This window comes from Caretta caretta, chromosome 2 (genome assembly GCF_965140235.1).
Source record: "Caretta caretta isolate rCarCar2 chromosome 2, rCarCar1.hap1, whole genome shotgun sequence".
NCBI classification, from domain to species: Eukaryota; Metazoa; Chordata; order Testudines; family Cheloniidae; genus Caretta; species Caretta caretta.
The window spans coordinates 115,683,375-115,696,254 of NC_134207.1; the positions used below are offsets into that span (position 1 = coordinate 115,683,375).

General features: G+C 39.8%; 1 protein-coding gene across 1 annotated transcript in view; it reads left to right on the top strand.

Annotated features, from left to right (window-relative positions):
* The window catches only part of LOC125631046 (orofacial cleft 1 candidate gene 1 protein homolog), a gene marked incomplete at its 5' end in the record, with an annotated part of 50,570 nt that overhangs the window by 2,115 nt on the left and 35,575 nt on the right, over nt 1–12,880 (top strand). The window contains one exon of the mRNA XM_048837228.1: nt 12,651–12,737. Within this exon, the coding sequence (XP_048693185.1) occupies nt 12,651–12,737 (87 nt within the window). The remainder of the gene's footprint in view (nt 1–12,650; nt 12,738–12,880) is intronic.

Sequence of the window (12,880 nt, forward strand, 5' to 3'; positions counted from 1 at the left end):
CTCAGTCTAGCCTCTTCTGCCTAGATGATCTCCTTAAATTAGTTTGCTGTTGGACCATTTTTCCAAGATGAAATGGGGTGCTGCCAGTTTTTCCTATGGTCCCTACACAAACAAGAGGAAGGGAAATATAAATTCATAACCAATTGCTAACATTGCAGAATATAGTATTTTTCCTACTCTCCAGGTACAACTTGAATTCTGCACTTTTGACATCTGCAGCCAAGTACAGTTCATATGGTGATATCTGAAAATACTGTAAACAATCTTGCCAAAAATAACTGTATCTTGATATTTTCCTAATATTATAGGTTACTTTTGAATCATCATTCAGCCTGTATCAAGAGTAAAAGATACTCAGATATAAACAAACACCCATATATACCCTGTAAAACAGAAAAGCCTGAGAGAGAAACGACATGGGTTCAAAATAGCACAACCAAGAGGATAAATTAGGAAAGGAAAACATGGCAGCGAGGCATAGGTCAAATAAATATAAAAATAACAAAAAATGGAAAAAATAGGTAAGGGTTAAAATAACAATACGCTGATACTGGGGCAGAATTAAAAACAAGAACCGGGAACATTAAGGTCAGTTAGGTACTAGGTCAAGAGGAGATAAAGTGACAATTAGGTGTGGGGTCAAATTAAAAAATGTCTCTCTCCGTTCCTTGGTGATACAATTTACTTGTCCAATATCTATAGCATCATATTTGTAAGCAGTTTTCATATTGCTCTGTTCTTCCATAAAGGGTATTCTGAAACAAAATGAAGATGATGGGTAAAATTTTCAAAAGTACCTAAATGACTTAGGTAGGCCTTGTCTGTACATAAAAGTTTACAACTTTAGCTGGACTGGTATAGTTCAAGTGATATACCCACTCAGTGTGGATGGAGTTATAATGGTATAAAAGTGTTTATACCAGAAGACCTTATTCACATACATGAAGTGCCCTTGTATCCTGCTACGCCGGCACCCACACTATGGAAATACCAGTAAAAAAAATCAGCACCCTCACCAATATAGTTACACCAATACAAAATCGGTGTGTATACCAGATTATAGGAGCCTATGTCCCATTTTCAAAAGTGATTTAGGCACTTTGAAGTCTAAGGCCTGGTCTACACAGGGAGGGCGGGAGGGGGATCAATCTAAGTTATGCAACTTCAGCTATATGAATAACGTAGCTGAAGTCGACGTACTTCGATCGACTTACTGTGGTGTCTTCACCACGGTGAGTCGACTGTTGCCGCTCCCCCGTCGACTCCGCCTGTACCTCTTGCGGCGCTGGAGTACAAGAGTCGACGGGAGAGCACTCGGGGGTCAATTTATCGTGTCTAGACTAGACACAATAAATCGACCCCTGCTGGATCGATTGCTGCCCACCAATCCGGCAAGTAGTGTAGACATACCCTAGGGATTCATACTCTGTGCAGCTAAGCCATGCCTCCACTGTCACCGCCCGTGCTACGGCAACTACACTACGATTTATACTCATGCTAGCTCTCATCCAGCTAGGGTGAGTATTTGCATGTGAGCTGGGAATCAACCCCCACCGTCAGCTTGTAGCATTACATTATACTTAGACCACTTAATAAATGTCATATTTTTTAACAAAATCATCAAGACTTAAAATTTAACACATTCGATATTTAAAGCACAGTATAAATATTGGAGCAGATCCTCACGTGTGCTCTAGAGAACTGCTCAATGCACCTGAAGGCTGGCGGGGAGGGCAGAAGTGGCTTTCCATTTCCATTTCCACCTCTCTCCCAGGACCTCTGGGCAGCCAAAAACTGACTTGCTCCCTGGTGCAACACAGAACGTTACCAGGATTGCCACAATTTCCTCCCACAGCATCATAGGGACTGTTTACCGGCTGTGATTGCTGGAGGGCAGTGTTCTCTGGGCACACCCTCTCCCACTCCTGGCATGTCTCAACACATCCCTATGCCAGGGAGGCTGGGAAGTGGTGGCATAGCACCAGCCACATGCCAGGGAGATCCCCTGTTGCTCATGTAGGATGACTTCAAATTCCTTTATCCTTTGGGAGTCCAAAGGGGACTTAGTTAACAGCCAGATCCTTGGCCCTGTTAAATTCCATACCACCACTGTGAGGTATGGAAGTAAGTTAGGTGTTAAGTATGTTAAGTAAGGATTATTCTAGTTTACATATGAGGAAAGTGACAGAGAGAGGTTAAGTACACAATTTCCAACAGTACCCACTCATTTTGGGTGCTTCCGTTTTTAGGTGCCCAGTTTGAGGAAGCAGAAGCGGAAGTGTCTAAAATCAGTGGACTCTTAAAACTGGAGGCCAGAGTGATTTGTCCAAGCTTAGCATTCAGGAATAGAGCTGGATGAATTTTTTTGGACAAGTAGTTTATTTGCTGAAAAAATGCATCAGTCAACCTGGATCCATTTGTGAATTTGAAACAAATTTGCCAAATAGTTTCAAGTCACCCCTTTACCTTCTTTTTGTAAGCTTAATAGATTGAGGCTCTATGAATCTCTCACTATAAGGCATGCTTTCTAATCCTTTAATCATTCTTATGGCTCTTCTGTGGTGGGTTGGGGAAGCCAAAGAAATTTTTTTTTTCAGGTGGCTGTGGTGGTACCCCCCTTACAACCTTTAGCTCCATGGTTGGCGTACTCACCTGGGAGGTGGGAGAGCTGCGTTCAGGCACCCCCTCTGTCTGGTGTAGAAAAGGAATTTGAATTTGAATTTCACCCCCTATCCCAGGTGAGTTCTCTAACCACCAGGCTGCTGACTGTTCAGGGTAGGCGTTATCTCTATCAATCTCTTCTGTTAGAATTGTTCCACTTTATATATTAAAAATATTAAAAAAATCAAATAGTCATTGGGCTATTACAAGAATGATTGTAAAACCTGGTGGCGAGGTTACTCACCTGAGACATGGGAGACCGAAATTCAAGTTCCTAACCCAGTGACAGCATTCAGGAAGCCTGTGCAAAGCTTTTAGGATCCTGCGGTCTTGAGCATTCCACCACAGTATGGCTTACTTCCTCCTTGCCCCTTTTGGTAGTGATTTTGCAACCCCAGAGATTGAGATTGTCCTTGCAACTTGCTCTAAAAGATCTAAAAGATGAAAGAAAAGAGGATCTAAAAGATGAAAGAAAGACTCCTTGCTTCTCTCTCCTACACTGCACATTTACATTAAGGTCAGAGGCCATCTGACCCCAAATGTTGATCATTCTATTTAAAATAGTTTCCAAGTGACAAAAAACATTATTTTTTCCTAGCATCCCCAGTACACAATCACTTTCAAAACTAAATTATTTGCTAAAATCATGAGCACTAACTAATTCTACCATTTTATCTAGAACAGACACTGTTTACATCTTATATCATGCCCCATAGAAATGAACAATATTAGAGAGAGAGAGAAAAGAAAAGAAAAAATACATTTTTAGGGTGTAGACCAAATGAAGATTGAAGGTCAGCTAATCAAATACATGCTCATTGTGAGTTGTGTTTTCAAGATGTCTACCTATCAATTTACCTGTCTAGCAATCGTACTTATGTGGCCCTCATTACCACAGTACCTATGTGCCTCCCAATATTTAGCATATTTCTCCTAACGCCACCCCTGGGAGAGAGGGAGTATCTCTATTTTACAGATGGGGAAATGAGGCACAGAAGGACTAAGTCACTTGCTTGAGATCTTACAGGAAGCCTGTGTTAGAACAGGGAGTTGAACCCAGGACTCCCAAATATTTTATTTATAGGAAAAACAGGAAAAAATGTTGACACACACATAGAGATTAAAACACCATTTAGACACACCACTCTCAATGTGAAATACTGAACAGCTACTGCAAACAAAGACCACAGTGCCGCAATGAACGCCGTACAGGTAGGCCATCACACATAGGCAGAGCCCCATTTAAATAAATAGGGCTTGGCAGAGGTCAGCCAAACAAGAGTCTACCACAGGATTGGGACTTAAATGTAGGTGTAAAGTGAAGGATCAAATTTTGCTGTAGGATACAAATGGAAACACCAGTTTCCAGTGAGACAAGGAGATTTGCATATTCACATCTGGGGGTCAGACTTTAGCTGCAAATACAGGTGAAATTTTTCAAAATTATTTAAATTACTTAGGAGTCTAACTCCCACTTATGACTGCAGAGATATTACATAATCTCTGTCAAGGGTGGGAATACTCCTTTGTTGCTGAACTTGAAGATCAATCATGGAAGTGAAATGTGACTGAATCTGGATCTAGAAATAGACAACAAAATAAGGGCTGTGTGTAGCAGTCACTTATAATATCAAATTGATAATAAAAACTATCATCTGTCAAAATCAGTAAGTTTACATACCATGTAAGGCTAAAGTTTTTTGAACAAAATTTAATGTAATTTTGAGAATAGATTACAAACTAAGAAGGTGGTAAATACAAATAAGAAATTGTCAAATGCTGGAAGTTTGTGGTTGAGGGAAATGGGAATTTGACACACTGGCTATTACTGCTGGAAAAACGGTTTCATATCACATATGAAGTGACCTCAAATCTGAACTGAAACTGAGCCGTAACTTTTTAAAAAAACTTTTCTCATATTATTTTCAGTTTCATGTCTCTCTTCACTTTCTGATTCCAACTGGGTCTAGAAATGGAAATGCTGAAATATTGCACACTGGACATGATATATTAAAATTATATGTTTAGGAAGAACGGGGTTGTCAGTGGAAGAAATTCTACACTGAATTACATCTAGTGCAATACAATTGAAATCAACAAAACTGCACTCAGTGTAATTTAGTGTGCAACACTGGACCCAACATGTATACTTTCAACAACAGACGTGCTTTGGCACTTGTCTAAGTAAAATGAACTAAAACCGAATTTATGCAAGGTATAGAAGTGAGATTCTGAGGATAGGTTAAACTTTAAATTTGAGGGTATTCTTTCCAAATGTGCCTGAGTTTTTATAATTTTTAGCATCACTCTCTTGATCAAATCTATTTCTTTTGGCAATAGGATGTTTCCTGGTGGTGTGTGCTGCTCGTTAAGATTCTCACCCATTTGTCTGTGGGTTCTTCCACAAGTATCATGTGAACTAGTAATTTTGGTCACCAAGGTGCTCTATATACATTTTCCCCATTTACATATGTTGGATTATTTGACAGTGTTTCTGAATGAACTCCACAAGCATCAATGTGGATTTTCTCATGTATTCCACCAACAGTGTTTCCCCAGGAGAACCAGCAGGTCTTACACTGGCATCCCTTGGCACAGTGCCTTCTGTTGCCTTCAGAAAAACAAATTACCAATAGAAACACATTGTGCTGTATCTCTGCCTAAAGAGCTATAAATGCAGTCAGTCTTCTAAAAAACAAATGGGGGTGGGGGTGGGGGGAGGAAGCGAATACTGTGAGCACCATGCAGCATTTTTCAAACACTCCAGAAAGAATGGAGTGAAACACTCTATTTATGTTCCTGAACATTCATTTGGCCAATGTTCTGTCAAAGTTGACAACTCATGTTTATATTGTGAACCTTGAATATACTGAGACCTGGTCATGTGGTTTACTCATTATCCAAGGTTCCTGTCAAAGATAAAGAAAATGAATGAGAGATGGAGGAGGTATTTGATATCTTCTAAAACATTAAAAAATGGAAAAATCACCAAGTGCTGATAGCCTTGCAGAAGATCTATTTTTAGATACTACACAACAGGTACTATTTTAATGGTCTTCAATTATAGGATTTTATTTAAAAAAATCTATTTGGGCTGAACTCTCATACCTATGATTCATTATACTTTGAAATTCTGTGTAAAACATATCCTTATTGGATATAATCTCTTATATATTAAGAATAACTTCATGGACTTCAGCAAAGTCATTCCAGATTTACAACAATTAACTTAGATCAGAATTTGTCCCATCGTGCAAATTCAGTGGAGACCTAAGTTGTGTGTGTTGCAGGGTATGCGTAATTGACCAAGTAACATAATTTGTGCTGGGTTAGGGATTTTGCAGGTCTGCAAAACAACCTTAATTTACGTTGACAAATTCTGTTCCTGGCATAAGTGAGAAAAACTTCAATGGGCCTGATTTTCCTTTCATTTACACCAGAATTGCTATGATACTTTCTTTTTCTTTTTCTTTTTTTTTATAACTTTCTCCTCAAATGGAAGATTAGAGACTGAGGGCTAGATACACAAAGGGAATTTAGGCTCAGCGTTACAATGCCCAACTTTAGGTGTGCTGCTGTCTAATGAAAGTCACAGTCCTGAGAAAGGTGTTCAGATTCACTATACGATGCATGGCAACAGTTAGGCACCTAAGAATGGGATTCACAGATGCCAGCAAGCTGAGTGGGGAGTTGTCTAAACAAGACAGGTTTCAGAGTAACAGCCGTGTTAGTCTGTATTCGCAAAAAGAAAAGGAGTACTTGTGGCACCTTAGAGACTAACCAATTTATTTGAGCATAGCTTTCATGAGCTACAGCTCACTTCATCGGAGCTGTAGCTCACGAAAGCTTATGCTCAAATAAATTGGTTAGTCTCTAAGGTGCCACAAGTCCTCCTTTTCTTTTTGCTAAACAAGACAGTAGGCCAGATCTGCACTTGTCTGTTGGAGTTAGGCACCTATCTGTGGGTCAGGGGGAATTGCCTCCCTCCACTCAGTATTCACACCTGTGAATCCTCTCCTAAAGTTAGGTACCTAAACCAGGTCAGTCCTTTCTCCTAATAAAGCAAAGTTTTTCACCTGCTATAAATAAATATTCACCAGGCCAAAGGGTGAGTGAGAATAACTCTCTAACCCAGTGATTGGGACCCTCTGTTGGGGGAGGGGCATGACCCAGGGTCTAGTCCCAGAGCCAATAAATATTTAATTATTTATATAAAGTGGAACAGCCCCCATGACGAGAGATCCACTACAGAATAGCTTATAGCTCAGTGAGTAAAGTACCTCAGGGAGAAGAAAGATTTGAACCCACATCTCCTACATCCCAGGTGAGTGTGCTGACTGCTGGGTAAAGGGCTCCAGCACTACCTGTTCCTCCGGTAGTGTTTTGTGTGAGGGCCAATCCAGTAGGCAAGAGAGGCGGGGGAACATCTAGTTTGTGAATCCTGCTGTGGCTTAGGCATGAGTTAGCCACCAAGCAGCTTGACTTAGTTGGCTTTTGGCATACCCACCAACAGAATTGTAGGCCTCTAGGGGACTTTAACAGTAGGAACATAGGCACATAGGGAATTGAGGCATCTTTTGGGTTGGGCAGCAGCTGAGTAAGGGTTTTGAGGAACTAAATTTTGGATTTAGGCACCTAAAAGGGCAGTTTAGTGCCTGGTGGATTTAGCCCTGAGTGATTAGTAAGATTGTTTCTTGAGAGGGGCTGAACAATTAATTCTCTAACGAAAGGTAGCACGTGCCTCCCTGAAAGGGGCATTGACAATCCCATCTAATAATGGACCCAGTATCTGCACACTACATCTAATAGGTAAAAGAGACATGAGTCTGGTTCATTTATCATAACTTGGAACTCCAAAGCACCTGCAAAATCTCAGTGAGAGATACTGGCTGAAACTCAAGCTAAGAAGATCTTAGATTGGCCCCATCCAGAAATGGCTCAGCAAACATGGAAACGTGAATGCTTGGGCCACATCCAAGGAATTGTGTCTACAAAGTAGAATGAGAACTCTTCACAAAGATAAATCTCAATTCTGCTACTTAGAATTATAGGGCTGGAAGGGACCTTGAGCGGTCATCTAGTCCAGTCCCCTGCATTTGTGGCAGGACTAAGTATTATCTAGACCATTCCTAACAGGTGTTTGTCTAACCTGCTCTTAAAAATCTCGAATCATGGAGGTTCCACAACCTCCCTCAGCAATTTATTCCAGTACTTAACCACCCTGTCAGGAAGTTTTTCCTAATATCCAACCTAAACCTCCCTTTCTGCAATTTAAGCCCATTGCTTCTTGTCCTATCCTCAGAGGTTAAAAAGAACAATTTCCCCTCTCCTCCTTGTAACAGCCTTTACTTACTGGAGAGAGTCATGATTCACCAAACTGTCCACAACCTGGAAGAGTTCCTCAACTCAATATTTCATCGATGTGATGGTGGAAACAAAAACTCCTCCTTTCTTTCACATGCTGCCATGTCACCAGGTTTCAAACACACCTTGTGTCACAAATGGCCAGACTCAGACCATTTTTTGTAGGCTGCTTGTACGTTAAGAGGACCTGTGAGGGTGAACTATGAGAGAAGAAAATTTAAGAGGCACTGTGAAGGATAAAAGAGTACAGCAATGTCCTGCCCATCAATTGGTTACATAGTATTGTTGTTCAGAGCTGTGTGAAAGTGAAGGAAAACTGTTAGCTAATGAAATAAGTCGTCTTGTCAGAATAAAGAGGTGTGCCTGGCTCAAAATGAAGGTCAGTTCATGACAAAGGTATGAGCTCCATCCCTCCACGTCCAGTATCCTGTACTACTGTGAAAACACAAGCCAGATTGTGTTCATTTATGTATCATTATCCAACAACCATTTGGGATAGTCCTATGGTTATAATATGAGGCATCAGATCTTCAAACAATCCAGCACAGTTGTCATCCACAAAGACATTGACTTTTCCTGAGTGATGTCAATGTTGATGATATCAAGGTCCTTCATTGAGTTAGATGCTCAATCAGCTCAGCCGCAGAATATGAGGCCCAGTGGAGCAACCTATAATTTGGTCCCAGTCCTGTTCTAACTCTGTGCTGGGATGCTCATACTCAACACACACACACACCATCAGATCTCTTTTTTGAGTGAAAGACCTGCGGGTAGTACATCTGAGGTCAACCACATTACCTCCCTGGCCATCTCAAGACTCATTGAGTAAACTTATTCCAGACGCCTGGGTTAATAAGCATTTTACAGTTTAATCCAGCCAGCTCTCAGTTACACAAGTCAGATCAGGGGCTTCACTCATGCTTAAGTAATGGATTAACAGTTACCCACTGCTCTTTCATTAATTAAACAGCATACATTTCTGACTAGGTCACTGTCATGCCAAGACATGGTCTGCTTTCCAGAGACCAGATTTTTGAGGGGTCCTGTGGGACTGATATTAAAAATGTGGAACCTGGCCTCCACCTTAGATGGTTTGTTAACTACCTTGTATCCTGATCTTGCTTACAATATGAAGATTGGAGGAGGATCCATGCTCATCAGTTTATACTTACATCTTTAACTGACCTAATCAGCCTATAGCAGTTAATATACACAGTTGGTGGAATAAGAATGATAGTTGAGGTTTTCAAAGAAGTCTGGGCAATTTAGACACACATCTTCCGTTAAGGAAAGCATGTGTCTAAATCTCTTAGACTGCTTTGAAAATCTCAGCCAATGCATCTAATGGTTGACTATAACTGTTGCAATTTTTAGGCAGCTATATATAAATGCTTGTAAATAAACAGTGGTATGAAATTTTGAAAGAAACTGGAAACCATGTGAAATTCCTCTGGTTTCATTTTGCAATGCAGATTCAATGTTCTCACCAAGTTGCTGAAACTCATGAACATCTCAGATGGTGTAAATAGATAACTTTACTGATTTTAGCTGAGCTATGCCAATGTACACCAGCTGAGGATCTGGTTTATTGAGTGAGCCGTCATCCACTGTCATGTGAACCTACGACAATTCATGGTTTTGCGTCTATGATTCTAAATCATGAGTCATTTACAGTTTGTCATGTTTGTATCATGAAGCAAGGCAAAACTCTGAGGTATAGACTTACTTTCAAGCTGAGATTTTGAGTTTGATCAAACTCCAACATCTAAGCAAAACTCAGCAGTTGCAGAGTCACCCAGCTCTAAACTAAAGAAAATATTTTTCAATAACTTGCCGGCTGAAACCATCGAGTGTTGCGCTGCTGTTTAACATACCTGCAAGCAAACACTCTCTTAACATTTACTTTACTCTGTTTAGGTTGTGAAGCAGTGCAATGTGAATTCCTCAGTGGACCTGTTAATTTACGTGTTATATACTTTCATGTATTTCCAAAAGCAAATGCAGAATGATTGCTCATCCATTCATGAATTCGTGTCATTAGCAAAATGCCTTTGGCAGTACGTTATGTTGCCTAAAATTGATAATTTTGTATTTTTAAAAGTAAAAATAAATAGGCCCCACTTGTGACGTCAAGGGACCAGATTAACTGGTAATCCACCAGCAGAGGAAAGTTCATCTGAAGTGAGTACGGCAACAGTTAAAACTGCCTTTAACCTCTTAGGGGCCCAGCTGGCTCAGCCCACAATGTAGATAGAGATGGACCAAGTAACTTGGATAAGCAGTGATTCTATACATCTTCGGACAAACAATTACAGCGAATAAGGTAGAATAGCTCTGTTATTGCAGTACATAAGACTTTGATTACATACTGCCAAGATTCATACCAGCCTAGTAGTTGTTGACAGAGAGGCTACAATGGCACCCGGGCAAAGTTTAGAGTTGGGTGCTCTGCAGAACTGCTCACAGGAATGCTATGGTGACCATGCCACCTTTTTGTTGCCTGAGGCAGCTGCCTCCTAGGCTCAGGAGTGTGCAAATTGCTCCTAAGAAGGGTAAATCAAGCCCAAAGTTTTTGACCTCTGAATGACTTCTCTATCCTAATGAAGATAGAAAATATACGATACGTTTCTAAACCTCAGAGCTTCTACCAGGGGTAAGAGCCCAGGCCCAGTTGTCTGATTATACCAATGCATAATGGTTTTCTCTTTCCATGGAGTTCTTGATAGAAGTGATCGTGCATCCTGAGAGTACACAAAGGTGTGCTGCTCAAAGAGAATAATTAAACATTAGCTATGCAACCAGTGCAGTACTCATTTCTCCCCAAAAGTCAGAAATCAGACACAGGAGCAGGGGTTGAATCCACCCTTCTGGTGAGCAAAACGGTTTATGCTGTTTCTCAAAGAGGGTTTTACAATAAGGATAGAAAGAACAACTGGGGGAAAGAACAAAAAAAAAATTCTGATACTGCATTCCTCAAGTGGTGTGCCATGTCTTCCTAAATCCAGATTACTCAGTCCAATACAGATCTGCAAAAATCTAGACACAGGAGCCTACTATATAGCACGTAGTCTAAATTCACCCTTGTGCAGGGGGCCAGTAAAAGGCCTATACGCTAACGGAGTACCACTTTGTATCGTTTGCAACATATACTTTCCAGTAGTTTACATTTATAGCTATGGAGCAATTGAATAAAGAGATGCATCATCATTTTCTTTTTTTTAACACACAGGAGAATTATTTTACCAACATATGAAAGAGTGTTCCTATAGCATCACAGTGCTTTGTGCTAGAGGAAAACAATTACAGCGAATAAGGTAGAATAGCTCTGTTATTGCAGTACATAAGACTTTGATTACATACTGCCAAGATTCATACCAGCCTAGTAGTTGTTGACAGATAAAGTAACAAAAATGAAACTCATTTATTTTTTCTTTATTGAGACCTCAAGGTAAAGCAAATTTTCAGTTCATGTACTTACTACATTGAAAGAACAGAGACTGACAGTCAAAATGTGCCAGTCCAGAAATATAAATTAAACCTAGTTTCATATCAGAGTTTCATTTAGTCTTGGAAAAAGTGCTGCTGCTTGGATTATTTTTGATCCTAAAATAAATATACTGGAGACTGCGATAGCGTTAACCCTTTCCTGCGTTGGACTTCAACTGTTTACCCGCTTATATGTTTATTTTCAAGACTATAGAGGTAACCTGTAAAGTGCTATGCCTCTTTCTACAATTTTGAAGCAATTTGGGGACTAGATTCTGCCATATTTTCTCATGCTGAGCAGTAATTTCCTGTCTGCATGTAGTGCCATTGATTTCAATGACACTATTTGCAGAGTAAGGCACTTTTACCATATGAAGGACACTTTTGGAGGAAGTATAACTCCCCTGTGTTCAGAGAGAATTCTTCCAGCTGATGGTATAGGAAGTTCTGCCAGCTGGTGGCAACTACACACTATATATTTCTCTGATACGTTTAATATATGTCTTTTTCTTTTGTAAAGTTGATTAGTTCAGTAAAGTACAGATAAAAACATCTATTGAGATGGAAAGTGCTAAACAAGTGTTTTTATCTCATCAAATCTTTGTTTTGCTACCTAGCCCAACTTAATACAATTGCTGTTCAGATTAATGAGGCAGAATTCCAGTATCTCCTCTGTAATTAAACACTTCCCTGGTAGACAACAGCATTAAAGATGCACCAGACGTTGAAACCTCAGTGGTGAAATTTAAAACTGTTGAAATCAGAGGGGTCAGCTGTGAAGCACAAGTTCCTTTATAGCCTTGGTAACTTTCACTTGTAATGTGTGTCTTCAGAATAATTTGGCTTAGGGCTTTTTTGTTTTTTTGTTTTGTTTTTTATCATTGTATGATCTAAATTTGAGAATTTTCTCATTACTTTCTGAGCAAAAGTAACATGAAGTACACTTGTTTCCAAAATTACCTTTTCTGACCTTTCACAAGATAATTGCAGTACTAGTAGGCTTAGAATACTTGTTAAAAAAATTAAGCTTATAAAGTAGCAAAAATGCCCCTTCTCATGCTGGTGTCGATTTCAAAATTAACATTTTGGTTCATGTGCTTCTAATAATCACTGACCCTTACTTCATGTGCTTTCCACAGGAAATGAATACAGCAGAAATTACTTTGACCCAGTGATGGATGAGGAAATAAACCCAAGGCAGAGTGGGATGGAGGTCAGTGGAGAAGGTGAGGCAGAATTAAGTATGTAATTTTTGTGTCAAAATATTCTTTTCCATTCATGAAAATGAGGTGACAAAGATCACATATGCAGTTCCATTTAAATATTGAGGGTTACTATTTAAATTATATGTCTTCACCACCATGAACGT